The sequence below is a fragment of the Saccostrea cucullata genome, unplaced genomic scaffold, assembly GCF_032062105.1.
Source record: "Saccostrea cucullata isolate Sc308-1 unplaced genomic scaffold, CSIRO_AGI_Scuc_v1 ctg657, whole genome shotgun sequence".
In the NCBI taxonomy this organism is placed as follows: Eukaryota; Metazoa; Mollusca; class Bivalvia; order Ostreida; family Ostreidae; genus Saccostrea; species Saccostrea cuccullata.
In genome coordinates, this window is record NW_026919188.1 from 1 (window position 1) to 14,048 (window position 14,048).

Sequence of the window (14,048 nt, forward strand, 5' to 3'; positions counted from 1 at the left end):
CTAAAGGATGCACGGTATCTTAACGGCCGACATTTTTTTGTATATGACAAATGTTAGCTATCTGAAAAAGAAAGATATTAAATATGATGTATCCTGCAATGTTAAGGTTCATTCATGAATTATTTTTTTTTAGTTTTGCTACTGTATGGTGCTAAGTCTAACGTTTATGTTATTTATGCAGGTTTTACCAATGAGTACTCTTAACGAAACAATATGCAGATGCCCCAATCCCTCGACAGGGAGTATTTTTGCATCCACTTTCTACGTACCGCCCAACATGATTGATTTCAACACTGTGTGGAGTAAATTCGATCCTTCAAATGCAGCTGTTTATGGAACCGTTATTGCTCTTCTAGTAATATACGTCATAGCAGCGATCTTTTTACGACGGGAAGACAAAAAGGATATTGAAAGGGTATACTTATTATTGATACACTTCCCTAACAATTCAAAATAGGGAAATAATATCTTTACAATGCGCATATGTAGATTTTAATTATTTATGGCATAAAGTGAAAACGATCGCGAGCACATTGCATGGATATAATACAATAGAGACAGGAACTGAATACGAAGAGATTTTGCAAAATAAGTAGCTTTTGTTAAGGTTCTTCCTTTTGGAGTGGCATATTTGACAAAGATGAATGTCATTATTGGCATTAGACTGCCTTAGCATGAAAACAATATTTATAAATAAGACTCATCTTTTATTTTTTACCAGAGATTTTCTGTAGCCATCGTTAAAAAAAAAACAACTGTTTTATAAAACAAATTAATACCTTTCTATAAAGTTTATTTTTTAAAGAGTTAATTAAACATATTAACCTAATACTGTAGATCACTTAATTTTTGCGACACCTTAATTTCGCGAGACAGTCATTAACCATTTCTTTCTTTGCGACAACACAGTTATTTACCGTTTTTTTGTGTTTTTTTTTTTGATAATTCTTGTGACAGTGGGCCATCCATTTCCTGGTGGACAGTGACTCTACTGATGAGTATTTCTACATGATAACCTTATACTGTAGATCACTTAATTTTTGCGACACCTTATTTTTGCGAGACAGTCATTAACTCTTTCTTAGCGAGGCAAAATTTCACTAATTGTGGTTATTACTCTGTATATAGCCCTATGGAATACTTACATACGCGAAAATGAAACTTTCGAGAGCACAATGCCTCTATAATGCGAAAATTAAGTTCACGAGAATTAAATGTGATTTACAGTATGCTGACCATGTGCCATTTCTTTCTCCTTGCGACAACACAGTTATGTACCTTTCTTTTTTTTTTGATAATTCTTGTGACAGTGGGCCATCCATTTCCTGGTGGACAGTGACTCTACTGATGAGTATTTCTACATGATAACCTTATACTGGAGATCACTTAATTTTTGCGACACCTTATTTTCGTGAGACAGTCATTAACTCTTTCTTAGCGAGGCAAAATTTTCACGAATTGTGGTTATTACTCTGTATATAGCCCTAAGGAATACTTATATATGCGAGAATGAAACTTTCGAGAGCACAATGCCTCTTTTAATGCTAAAATTTCACGAGAATTAAACGTGATTTACAGTATGCTGACCATGTACCATTTCTTTCTTTGCGACAACACAGTTATGTACTGTTTTTTTTTTGTTTTTTATTGATAATTCTTGTGACAGTGGGCCATCCATTTCCTGGTGGACAGTGACTCTACTGATGAGTATTTCTACATGATAACAGTACAAACCGGCCTCAGACGTGGGGCAGGGACAAAGTCCGTGGTCAATTTTGTCCTGGCGGGCGAGGAAGACGACTCGGGCGTGAGAATCCTCAGCGACGGTGTAAAAGAGGTACTAGTGTATCTATCAATGTTTTTTGCATTTTTATTCTACTTAGGCTTATATCGAACCGTAACATAAAAAGTTTCAACGATGCATAAACACTTGTGTGTATCAATAATTAAACTTCTAAACCATGTTGCAGGGATTCGACACTGGAAGTGCAAAGAAGTTTATTATGGGTACGAAGGAGAAACTTGGTGGATTAACTTACATACGTATATGGCATGATAATTCTGGGTCTGGCGACTATCAGAACTGGTATCTCAACAAAATTGTAGTGGACGATCCTCAAACAAACACCAGGTATAAATCAAAGTATTTTCCCTTTATATTTTGATGTCAAAAATTATCAACATTGTATGCTTTTTTAATATAAAATATTTGTTTCAGAAAAAGTATTTTTTCTTAAATAATGTTTTCAATAGATATGTCTTCCTTTGTGATCGGTGGCTGGCATTGGATCAAGACGATGGACAGGTGGACAGAGTTGTCCCGGTTTGTGGAAGGGATAATCTGGTGGCCTTCAATACTCTATTTGCCCAGCATGCTCAGTTCAATTTAACAGAAAACCACCTTTGGCTTTCCCTTATGATCCGTCCAGAAAGAAGTCCATTCACAAGGGTTCAGCGGCTATCCTGTTTGCTTGCTCTGTTGTTTTTAACAATGATTGCAAACGCTATGTTCTTCAAATCATCCTCAGAGGAACAAAGTAGTAACGAAGTCCAGATTGGGTTCCTACGATTCTCTCTGTCAACGGTTTATGTGTCTATAATTGGCATTGTTTTAACTACGCCTCCCATTATGTTTGTTACAATGGTATTCAAAAAATGTAAACCGAAGGTTGAAATAAAACACAAAAATAAGAAAAAGGCCGAGGAGCTTGACATGAAGGTCAGAAAAAACATGGACATGGAATTGAAAAAGAGAGCCTTTAATGGCGAGGATTTTTTCACCAAAGATCATCTCCCGTTACCACACTGGATGACTTACGTTGCTTGGGTCGTCGTTTGGCTAGCTGTGATAACATCGGCATTTTTCCTCATTCTCTACAGTATGGAATGGGGGAAATCAAAAGCGGAAGAATGGCTTTCTTCCTTTTTCCTTTCATTCTTTGAATCCTTGATTTGTGTTGATCCTTTGAAGGTATTGTTATGTTTTATTCTTTCAAATATTTGAAGAAAATACAAATGTTTGACACATATAGAATTCAGATCATGAAATAATTTCAACAATTATGCAGATAAATTAACTTTCATCTTTACTTTATATTTTAGGTAATAATAATAGCAGTTCTACTTGCAATGCTTTTCAAACAACCGGCAGATGGTGAAACTCCTAAGATGGATTTAAACAAGCTGAAAGCGACGGCTTCTCAGTACAATGCCGGATCAGAGCGCAGTTATATGGGTAAAGATATATGCGTATATGATATTATAGTGAGAATAATGTTTCATCAGTATGTTTTGAGCAGATATGTATTGTATAATTTATACAAAGAGGTTAGATACAAGTTTAACTTAGCACCATTTATTCCTTCTAACATATTTAATGGTTGCTACTCTATGTTTAAGTAAAAATATGTGTTGAATGAACGAATAGTTCTATAAATTACTTTAATATAGCCTGGTGAAAATGCCATACTAAAGTAAAGACAATATTTTTGATTTAAAGATAATCATTGAGAGACACATTAATATGTTGCAGCTTTCGTAAATGGAATATTTAACAAATCAGAACCGCCGCCTCAATCAGATCTGGAAAAGCTCAGACAGAAAAGAAAACAAGAACTTAAAGCACAGGAGGCGCTGATGAACCTGATATTTTACGCCGTCTTCATGTTTGTTATCTACAGTATCAGCTACGTTGAGCGAGACCATAGAGCGTTTTTCTTGAAGTCCAACGTAGATAATTACTTGGTTGGACATGGCAATGGACAGCTAGGGTTCTCAGGGGTATATATAATGCTTCTCATTTATTTAAGGAATGAAGCTTATTTCAACTTTTGTTATAAGTTGAAAAAAGCTTCATTCCTTATAATTTAATTTCAATGTAGACAATGATATAATTTTTCCAATTTTTCCTTCGGAAAAAGCCTTCAAATATAGCATATTTTAAAAGTTAACGTCCAGCGGAGTAATACGTTTTTGACGTAACTCATTGTGACGTAGGCAAGTTATGTTATACAAAATGGATAAAACCGTTTAACCAATCAAATGACGTGTTACAACTGAAATTAAATTATTAATCAAAGCACTTACAGAGCATTTCAAAACATTTTGTCAAGTTTAAAACACGATAAAATTCCAGTCGGTAGAAGAAAAAGATGCCGGATTATCGTAGATGCCTGTCATAGTCGCTTTGGATAAATCCCATTTTTGAAGATAGAAAAAAAAAACTTCATATCAAAATTGATTAAATTACACCTTTTTATCAGTAGAGTTAAACCTTCCTTTTTATTTAAAACATTTTTCAAAGGTAGATGTCTGCATCATTAATGGTAGTTTACATCAGTTACCAAATGATTACATGTATTTAATTTTGGTTTAATTTATTGCATTTGATGTAGGACCTATCTTCACTTTGAAGTAAAAATTGTACTGTGAAATATGCTTCACACAAAATAAAAACATCATTTATTAACAGATCAACAAAACTGCCGACCTCTTCTCTTGGTTGAATCAGACATTCATCCCTACTTTTTACCCTGAGAACCATTATTCCGGTGCCAGTCTGGGAGTCCAAGATAAGAAATATTTTGGGGATCTGGCAAGTATTCGTGTAGGCCCTGCAAGACTCAGACAAGTCCGTATGACTAAAGGTATCCAATAGATTCTAGTACTTTAAATCACATGAAATAAAATTCTCCAATTCATGCTTTTTTTTATTCAATTTTAAATTTTAGTTATGCAATAATGTACTCAAATTTAGTTATACAATCTAATTAAAAGATTTGATAAATATGTGACAGATCAATTAATGTACAATGTTTTGTAATAATAGCAGTTTTATTGCTATATTTTACTTTCAAAAACGACATGAAAAACAATGAAGCATTCATGTTTATTTTTAGGGGAATGCGATTACCAGAAATTAACATGGCCACGCTATTGTGTCGATTACTACAACATGTATCAAGAAGACGAAAGAGAGTACTGTCTTGGTTGGTACCCATATAACGCCACTGTTTGTGACACTAAAGTTTATAAGGACCAATTCCAAACGGCTGCTGCATGGAGATTTACAAAGTCCATTGACGTCTGGGGTCTTCCATTAACAGGCGAATACAATACCTACGGAGGTGGTGGATATATCCTTAAATTACCATCAAGTAGACTTGCAGCCCAAATTCTATTGAAAGAACTTCAACACTACAACTGGATTGACAGAGGAACACGTGCTATTTTAGTGGAATTTACTATCTACAATCCCAATGCTAATCTGTTTACATATGTTACTTACATAACAGAAATAACAGAAATGGGTGGTTCCTTTACCTGGACTGAGACAAATCCATTCAGACCGATTGTTTCTCTCAATGCTATGGGAACGTTTGCTATCATATGCTATTGTGTATACGTTTTGTACCAGCTTATTCTAACTTTCAACACGCTAAAAGGGATTCGAAGGGATGGACTCTGTAAATACTATAAGGTGGTCTGGAATGTAGTGGATACGATATGCTTGATCTTGGGATACAGTGCTGTCACAATCTTTATTCTCAGACTGTCTTACACGAACCAGGCAATGGACGTATTTTACGACGACAAGCTTACAGGAGAAAATAATTTCATCAATTTCTTTCATATTGTCGTGTGGGACATGCTCTTTAACATCCTAATGTCCATACTCGTGTTTATTGCAACACTGAGAATATTAAGAATCCTTGGATATAACCAAAAACTGACGGAAATAATAACCGTTGTCACTAATGCAGCTAAAGAAATCATTGGTTTCGGTGTTGTTTTTGGAATGGTATTTGGGGGATACGTCATTTTTGGGTATCTTATTTTCGGGCGTTCCCTTTACGAATACAGAAGCATTTTCACTTCTTGGGGAACTCTCACTAACGCTTTAATTGGCAAGAACAGCTTGGATACCATGATCAATGCAGCCCCACAACTTGCACAATTTTACTACTTTACATATGTTTTCTGTGTCCTTTTCACGCTTATTACCATGTTTGCTGCTATTCTGAACAAGAGTATTACCGAGGTCAGAAATGAATCAGCCGCACAAGGAGATCAATTTGGTATTGTTGACATGCTGACAAAGTCTTTTAAGGACATCATTGGTATTGCATACAAAACTGACGGAACAATGTCTAAAAATGCAGAGGCAAAGAAAAGTAAGCGAATATTAATAATTTTATAGAAAATTGTATTCATGTTAGAATTTTTCAAGAGTTTACACATCAATATCAGCACTTAAAAAGAGTTTTTGAACAATTTTTCAGCGATGTTAATGCACATCATACGAATATTTGCATGCCTTGAAGCATTAAAGCACTTTGTTTTATTTTTATTGTAACATGTATAACATTTTTAGAGCTTAGAGCAACAAAAAGCGGCAATTTTGACACCTGATAGATGAAATCATCTTTTTTGGAAATGATTCATTACTTTTACAGAATACATGCAAAGTATTGGTATGAACGCTAAGTTTGATGCTCCTAACATTCTGCGACTGGTACGCACTACCCTAGGTGAAGTCAACAACGGAGAGGTGGGTGAACTGTAGATGGAGAACACATTATATTGAAACCTTTTTTCAGTTAGATTACACATAGTATTACATGATGTACAAAAAAGAGACTTCAGAGAAATGTTGGCTATATGATGTTTAACTTTTTTTGGGTAACTTTGAATTAAACTTTCGTAGTCTTTCATTGCAAATCGACAAAATCACTTGGATACTTTATGCAGATCAAGTCTATTAAAGGCCTGCCTGCATATATATCTTACTTTTGCATAAAAAGGGGGCAACTTATTTTTAATAAGCGTAGTTAGAGAAGGGGAAGCCAGTTGTACCGGTGTTTATGTAAATTTTAGGGTGAATTGCTAACGGTACTAGACTGGTGAACTACGCACTAGCTACCTAGCACGCACGTACAGTCCTAACAGGATCACGCTTAAGGGACTCCGACCCTCAGCCAGGAAGGACAACTCTTTAATTTATAATTTAATTCAAAAAGTCTTTAAATGAAGCTTGAAAATTAATTCTTTTCATGCAACAATTTTCATTATATGCCTCTCAATGTGCTTCAAGGTTCTTTAAACTTCTCAGAAAGGTCTAATTTAAAATAGAAATTTTTATCCCGAAAAAGCATTTTTAGATACCAAAGTTCATTAACATGATATGAAAGTAGAAGTGATTTATGGATCTTTGCAAAGAACCTTGAAGCACATTGAGAGGCATATAATGAAAATTGTTGCATAAAAATATTTAATTTTCAAGCTTCATTTAAAGACTTTTTGAATTAAATTATAAATTAAAGAGTTGTCCTTCCTGGCTGAGGGTCGGTGTCCCTTAAATAATTCACGCCTGCATGTCGGATGAAGGGATTGCTTTCACTGGCGTACTTTTGTCAGTTATTGTTTAGTTGTTTCGGCAAAGAAACACTTTTGCACAACATCTGATATTAATCTTTTAAGAAATGGGTTACCATTAATATCAGAATAACAGTGCCCAATTTGCTACGGAAAATCCCAATTACCTGTATTGTCGGGCACACGTAAAATAGGTTTTGCTTGTAGTGGTATGGGAGGATTTAAAAAAAAAAAAAAAGATCGAGTTCCTTATGACAATTTTCTTGTTTTGCTTAGGGAGACCCAAAATATCTTCTTAAAATGTAAACGTTTAAATTTTTAAGGGATTGGAGAAGTTTCGGATAAGGGGAGGTTATACCCCAGGTGCAACGGGCGTAGGGACAGACAACCCTTAATTAATATAATATTATACATCCATTGCAACTATATAATAAATCTATTTCGGCGACTTAAAATATTTTGCTGAAAGACAAGACATTCGATAGTTGATCATCCTAAGCATGGCAGATAGAAAATTGATTTGAATTTCTTCTGAACAATCTTAATGTCTACTTAAGTAAACAAGCTCTTTTAAACTTTTATTTTTAAAGCGGAGATCAAACAGAATTTCTTTTCTTTATTTTACATCACTTACTATAATATACGAAAAGCAGATTATCCAAAAAAGATTGAAATACGGGGCCAAATCTTCATACAGGGTCTCTATTGGCTATCCTTTCTCTAAAATAAGTTTACACAAGATATGCAGGGAGTTATGTTTATGGAACAAATGAATGCTGTAAGAGCGGTTAAAATTCAGTTTATTGCAATTTATCTTAAAATTCTAGGAGTTCGATTATTTCAAGAAGAAACAGATTCGATAATTATGGTAAACGTAATTTATGTAATTGATGGTTGTTTTCAAATTTTTTGGTAAAAATGTTTATAAAATTTCATCTTCATTCTTACATCTCTGAGAAAGCATGCTATGGGAATGTCATTGTTGTGCATCAATCTCCTTGTATAAATAAATATGTCTTTATAAGATTATTGTTGATATTTGCATTGATATTTGCATTAATTTTCCTGGAATTTTGATAAAGAGCTTCAATAATATAATGATATACTTTTTCATGAATTATTAATTGATAAGCGAGAAGAATTACTTAATATATATGTATATGAGTTAAGGGATGAATGTTTCTCTCAGCACAGCTAATCATTGAACAATGCATGACTTGCACACAGCATGACAATAATTAGTCGAGCTTTGAACAACTTGCTTAATGTATAAATTTTGGATCAACATTCTTTTGATCAAGTTTCACTTCCTACGTCAATGTAAATTTTTTAAATATTTATGTCGACTGAAATATTCTCTCATTGTTTTTTTTTATCGATCGTACTTTGTCCTTCATTTCTGTGTTTGCTTAAGTAATTTAATGAGATGTGGACCGAAAAACGGAAGATATTTTTCTGTCTTATTTTAAAGTTTTTGAATTTGATTATTTATTGGCAGCATTTAAATATTATAAAATACTAGTATCTATGTTTTAATACCGATTTGCCATTTTTTGAAATTCAGCAACAACACATGGAGAATTCCAACTCAGAAAGCCTTCTTCTAAATAAGTTGGATCCGGACTCACAAAGTAGATCTATCTCAAGGGCATCCGGAGCGGAAACTCCAGGGGACATAAGTCTGGCTTTCTATGATACCAAGCGTTAACTATAACCTCCGAAATCTTCTGTAGATTTTACTGACTTTAGTCATTTATGTCTGCATTTGTTACATATTCCATTCAAATTACATTGGTGTTAAAGATGACTATATTTTCGTATTGTTAATTTGAATTTCATTCCCGGATGCAAATATTTACATTGACTGACTGATATTGATTTTTAAAATTGTTTTCTACCTAGAGAACTACTGTTTTTACTGCGAAACAATATGCATTATTGATTAAAAGAGTGTGCCAGTATTTTCTTACATAGCACGTATCTATCTATGTACTTTTGTCATGTTTATATAGCAGAATAGTCTGTGTGTAAGAAATGTTAACGTCTTATTGTTTTAACATTGTTAGTTTCTTAAAACAGCGATTAAAAAATTGTAGGAATTTTAAAGAAAAGACTTGTTTTAAGTAAAAGAATCAGTGATTGTATTTCCATTTGACGTCAAATCATTACGCTTTTTCTAAACACTTGTTCATCACCAAGAAGCAGTGGGTTCTGTGAGTTTTCTTTCTTAAAGGTGTAGAAATTGTAATTGTTTTACCGCCACCATCCATTTAATTTGAATAGAATAAGGTATATATTGCATGTACTTGAAATTCGCTTTGCTCTAATAGAAGACGACCACTATAATTGGTGATAAACATATGATGTCTCTTCGAATTTTTTTAAAAAATAAAACACTGTGATATAATTTGTACATAGATTTGCAATAAATAACTCAAACCGACTTCTCTTCACCGTTTTTCTGTGTTTCTTCATGTTTTAAGCACATGGAAAAAGAACATTAAAATGTTGCAAAACAACCTTTATCAACAACCTAAACAGCAATAATTACTTCATAGCCACAGTTCCTAAATATGCCCCATTTTGTAAAAACTGAATGCCTAATGTTATAAAAGAATAAATCTTAATAGCCACATGTAGCATTCAATTCTTCATGATACCCACTGATTATTTGCTTCAGGGTATTGGAAACCTTGAGCTCTGGAAATATGATTGTTATACAGAAATTCATTTTGTTCCGAAGTTATATAATCTTTCCAGTAGAAACTGAAAACTTCAAAACCCCATTACTCGCCATGCTCACATTCCAATAAAGGGCTATTCCTAAAAAAGCAAAGTAGCCTAACTACAACAATATATCCAAATTTTCCAAATATAAGCAGTATGGGCATGAAAACTATAGGACATTTAACCACGTCGACGGTCGCTCATTTGAGCACTAAATTTGGCTAGGAAAAATCAGATCAGTATTAAAGTTTTTTTATATATCTATATCTATAAAAGATTCTAAATTACAAACGTCCCACTGCGGGAGGATTATTCGAACAAAATTGAATCTGCACTTACGAACACCTTTTTTGCACTGAATGTTTAATTCGAATTATTTCCGACACGTTTGATCTATTGTGGCATGGACATGTTAAGAACAATCTTGAGGACGTTTTTGAGTTAATAAAACTAATTATGTTCCTGTTCTTGAGCATTCATGAGCACTTCGGGGGGCTCGTACCTCGCACACTAATTTTGAATAATGGAGCTTATTGGAGTTAGCCGAGGCTGATTGCCAATTGGTTCTTGAGAAAAGATTTTAAATATTTTTTTTCTATGTCGTCCTCTTTGTAACTTAATTCGATCACCTTTACTTACCCTTTGCACAAACATATTGTGCGGTAAGTTCGGTTCAAACTGGTTTATGGTTATTGAGAAGAACTCAAAACAGTTGATAAGACATGCTCATGAGCACCAGCTGGACGAGCACCTCATTTCAACCTTTGACACGGGTAAGCTAAAAACAACACTGAAAAAATTGAGAGTCAGCAGACATGAGATATATAATTTTTTGTGCGATTTAAATAACGCTGATTCTTTATGACTGTATATGCACGTATGTATGGCAATGTATATCGATATATATATTAATTAATTTGTTAAAATAATATTGAAGCAAATATGGGAGACGAAACAATTGCCGTTTCAAGGCTTATTATATCAAAGGGGAATCGATCATAAAAATTTTGATTGAACAGAAAACAGTCTGGTTCACTCAGGAATAGAACAACATTAACGAAAGAGAAAAATCTTTCAGCATCAAAGATTTCATAAAAATGATTTTTTATTGTGTAAAAATCGGAAGTGATAAAAGAATGAGAAAGGCTACGTAAATAATATATCATCCGTTCCAGCAGACAATTGGTCTAAAGCATTTCCGTTTTTGTTTGTTTACAAGGCTCATTTTTAGCCGGGCTTATTGCTCAAAAAGCAATTGCCGGCTTATGTGATCCTGTTCAACGCAGGATGTTGACCCCATAGTCGCCATTTTAAAGTTACGTGCAAAAATATAGTTCTATACTCTCTACCGCTTTTGAGATAATACAAACGCTAAATAAAGCAACAAAAATAAACCGAAGTTTTATATCTATAAAAAAAACATTAGTCGTAATGACTTTGAAAACTTCAGTCCGAAGTCAAAGAACACATTTCATTAGCGTAAGGATTTTTGATAATCAGTGTTATCGTAGTTCTCTACGCATACGAGGTAATGCAGGAGAGGGAACCAGACTGGCCTGTTTGTTTACATTCAGCTGCGGTACCAGATTAATTCTGATTCTGACAAATTCGGACCGTGGTATTAGGATTGAAAAACTCACTGTCATTGTCTTATCATTTATATTGATAGTTTTAAAATAATTTTTTCATCAGAATATAAACGTGATTCGTGTAAGAAATTCATTCTACTCTGTGAATGAGCCCGGCTCTCTGTACTTCTGAGTACTTTGATTTATAACTGTTTTATAACTGTATTTAGGAAGAATGTGGTTTAAATCTACGCCTGGAAATCCAACATATACTGATAATTCACTTGCTACGAGCAGGCACTCTGAAATTAGCATTACAAGGATGCTGGATCATGTCTTGCAATAAACTGTAGGAAAACCAGACGAAACTGCGTTCCTTTGTTAGCTAATTTGGTTATATTCCCAATGAGCAGAATTTACAGAAATACATCTACATGGCAAGGAGAAAAACACTTATATTCTGTGGCCTTCCATTCGATCATTCAGCAATAACTTTTGTTGAGAATTGGTGTAAATTAGATATGGATACTTAACTTAAAAATTCAAAGATACTTTTGGAAAGTCATACCGGTATATCAAAATTTTTTACCACCTTAAAAATTAGATAAATAATTTAAAACATATTTCAACTCTATATAAACAACTATTCCTTACGATAAATTTTACAACAGAACTTACGACTAAGACCAAAAACTTCAGATGATTGTAAAATTTTGAAAAATTAATAATTCTCTTTGAAATTGTTTGTGTGAAAATATCTTAACACATCCCTTTTAAAAAGTTTGAAATAATTTTCGATAAAATGTTGATTAAAAAATTATAGGAAGAAATAAATTTGGTCTTAAGTCGCAAGTCCTTCTGTAAAACGGGCTTTTTGGTATTTTTGACATCCCCCTTTTCAATAAAAATGGAACTCATAAATTTAATTATCTTGACAATGGTCATTTGCTTCAATGGTCATTTGTAAAATTATTTTGTTAAAATACATTCTAATTGTACATACAAGTACTCTGATTGAAGTTGATATTAAAAAGATGCTTGAGTTTCTTATTGACAACATCTTTGCAATGTTTGGAACCCAGGTCTTCCAACAATCTGTGTAAATTCCTATTGGTACATGTACCCATTGCGTCTCATTTTTACCAAACCAAATTAGGCTCAGCATTTTAACACACAGAATTATCTATGATTTGAAATTATGACAAGGAGAACACGGCTGGTGTGACCTGTCGGCAGGGAATGCTCTAAATGTCCTGGTTACCGCATGAGAGTTGTAGCTCTGTCCCGGATTTTTATTGTTTGAGTGGGCTTTTGAGCTTGAATACTGCTGAAATCCCCGTCACACCGGGGCTGCGTCCTCACGGCGATTGCACGGCGTCTTCAAAAAATGCAAAACGCCGAGGTGAGCGCAGTAGAATCTGCTACAGTGCTGTGATAACGTTACGAGATCTCCACTGAACGCAGTAGGGTCGCGTAGGGTCTCCTAGATCTTCAGAGGATGGCGCGCACTTTGGACATACATAAAGTACGCACCGTAGAAACATACATGTAGAACTAGAGCAAAGCTCGTTGCAAAGCAACGAGTAGGTCGTCCGTCCTGTTTGACCGGACGTAACTTTAATTTTAAAAAAAGAGAAAAATGACGTCTGTAATAATTTAAATCTTTCAAATCTATGTTAAAAATTGCAAAAGTAAGCCATTTTTTGCTACTTCCTGTTTGACCGGATGTGACGTCGACGGACGGAAAATTAAGTTTTATGTTTCAAGTGACAGATATTTCTCAAACACATGTCAAAAACGACAAAAATATGCAAGCAAGATCTCATCTATATCATAAAGCGCTTAAAGCCTCTTTCAAATCATACAAAGACCTAAAAGCTATTCATCCTCCCATCAAAACACTCAATACTACATCTTTTTGATCACATGATAAAGCCTATCGCATTATTTGGCTGTGAAATTTGGGGAACCCTTACAGCACGCATACAAGATAAAAACAAACATTTATACGATATTTTTAAAGAGTGGAAGGCAGAAAGCTTAAATATCAAATTTTGTAAATATCTATTGGAAGCTGGGAAAAAAGTACTAATATTGCAATAATTTCTGAACTGGGAAGATACCCTATGTATTTTTCAATAATTCAAAACATCTTATTATACTGGCATAGGTTGCAATCAAGTCCAGAATCTTCCCTGTTACATAAAGCATATACAGAAAATATTAACCTTAGTCAAGGCAATATTAACTGCTGGTACAAAAATGTAATTTATTTCAGTAAGAAAATTAATCTCTCATTACCAGAATGTAAAACATACAAAATCACATTTAAAAAAAAAAAGTTAAGAAACATTTGAAAAAACATTTCCTACAATATTG

General features: G+C 33.8%; 1 protein-coding gene across 1 annotated transcript; it reads left to right on the forward strand.

Annotated features, from left to right (window-relative positions):
* Nucleotides 1–6: 6 nt before the first annotated feature.
* Nucleotides 7–9,446, forward strand: LOC134282006 (polycystin-1-like protein 2). The gene is made up of 11 exons (XM_062764448.1): nucleotides 7–14; nucleotides 182–415; nucleotides 1,667–1,837; nucleotides 1,971–2,131; nucleotides 2,254–2,971; nucleotides 3,103–3,235; nucleotides 3,533–3,780; nucleotides 4,472–4,646; nucleotides 4,899–6,173; nucleotides 6,456–6,550; nucleotides 8,939–9,446. The coding sequence occupies exons 2-11, from the start codon at nucleotides 191–193 to the stop codon at nucleotides 9,080–9,082; spliced, it is 3,345 nt and encodes a 1,114-aa protein (XP_062620432.1). The 5' UTR covers nucleotides 7–14; nucleotides 182–190; the 3' UTR covers nucleotides 9,083–9,446.
* Nucleotides 9,447–14,048: the final 4,602 nt, after the last annotated feature.

Excerpts from the sequence above, each read along its gene's own strand:
- LOC134282006 (XM_062764448.1), top strand. The coding sequence starts at position 191 with ATGAGTACTCTTAACGAAACAATATGCAGATGCCCCAATCCCTCGACA. Across the intron at positions 416-1,666 it reads ACAAAAAGGATATTGAAAGG|TGGGCCATCCATTTCCTGGT; the intron begins GTATACTTATTA and ends TTCTTGTGACAG. Across the intron at positions 4,647-4,898 it reads ACAAGTCCGTATGACTAAAG|GGGAATGCGATTACCAGAAA; the intron begins GTATCCAATAGA and ends GTTTATTTTTAG.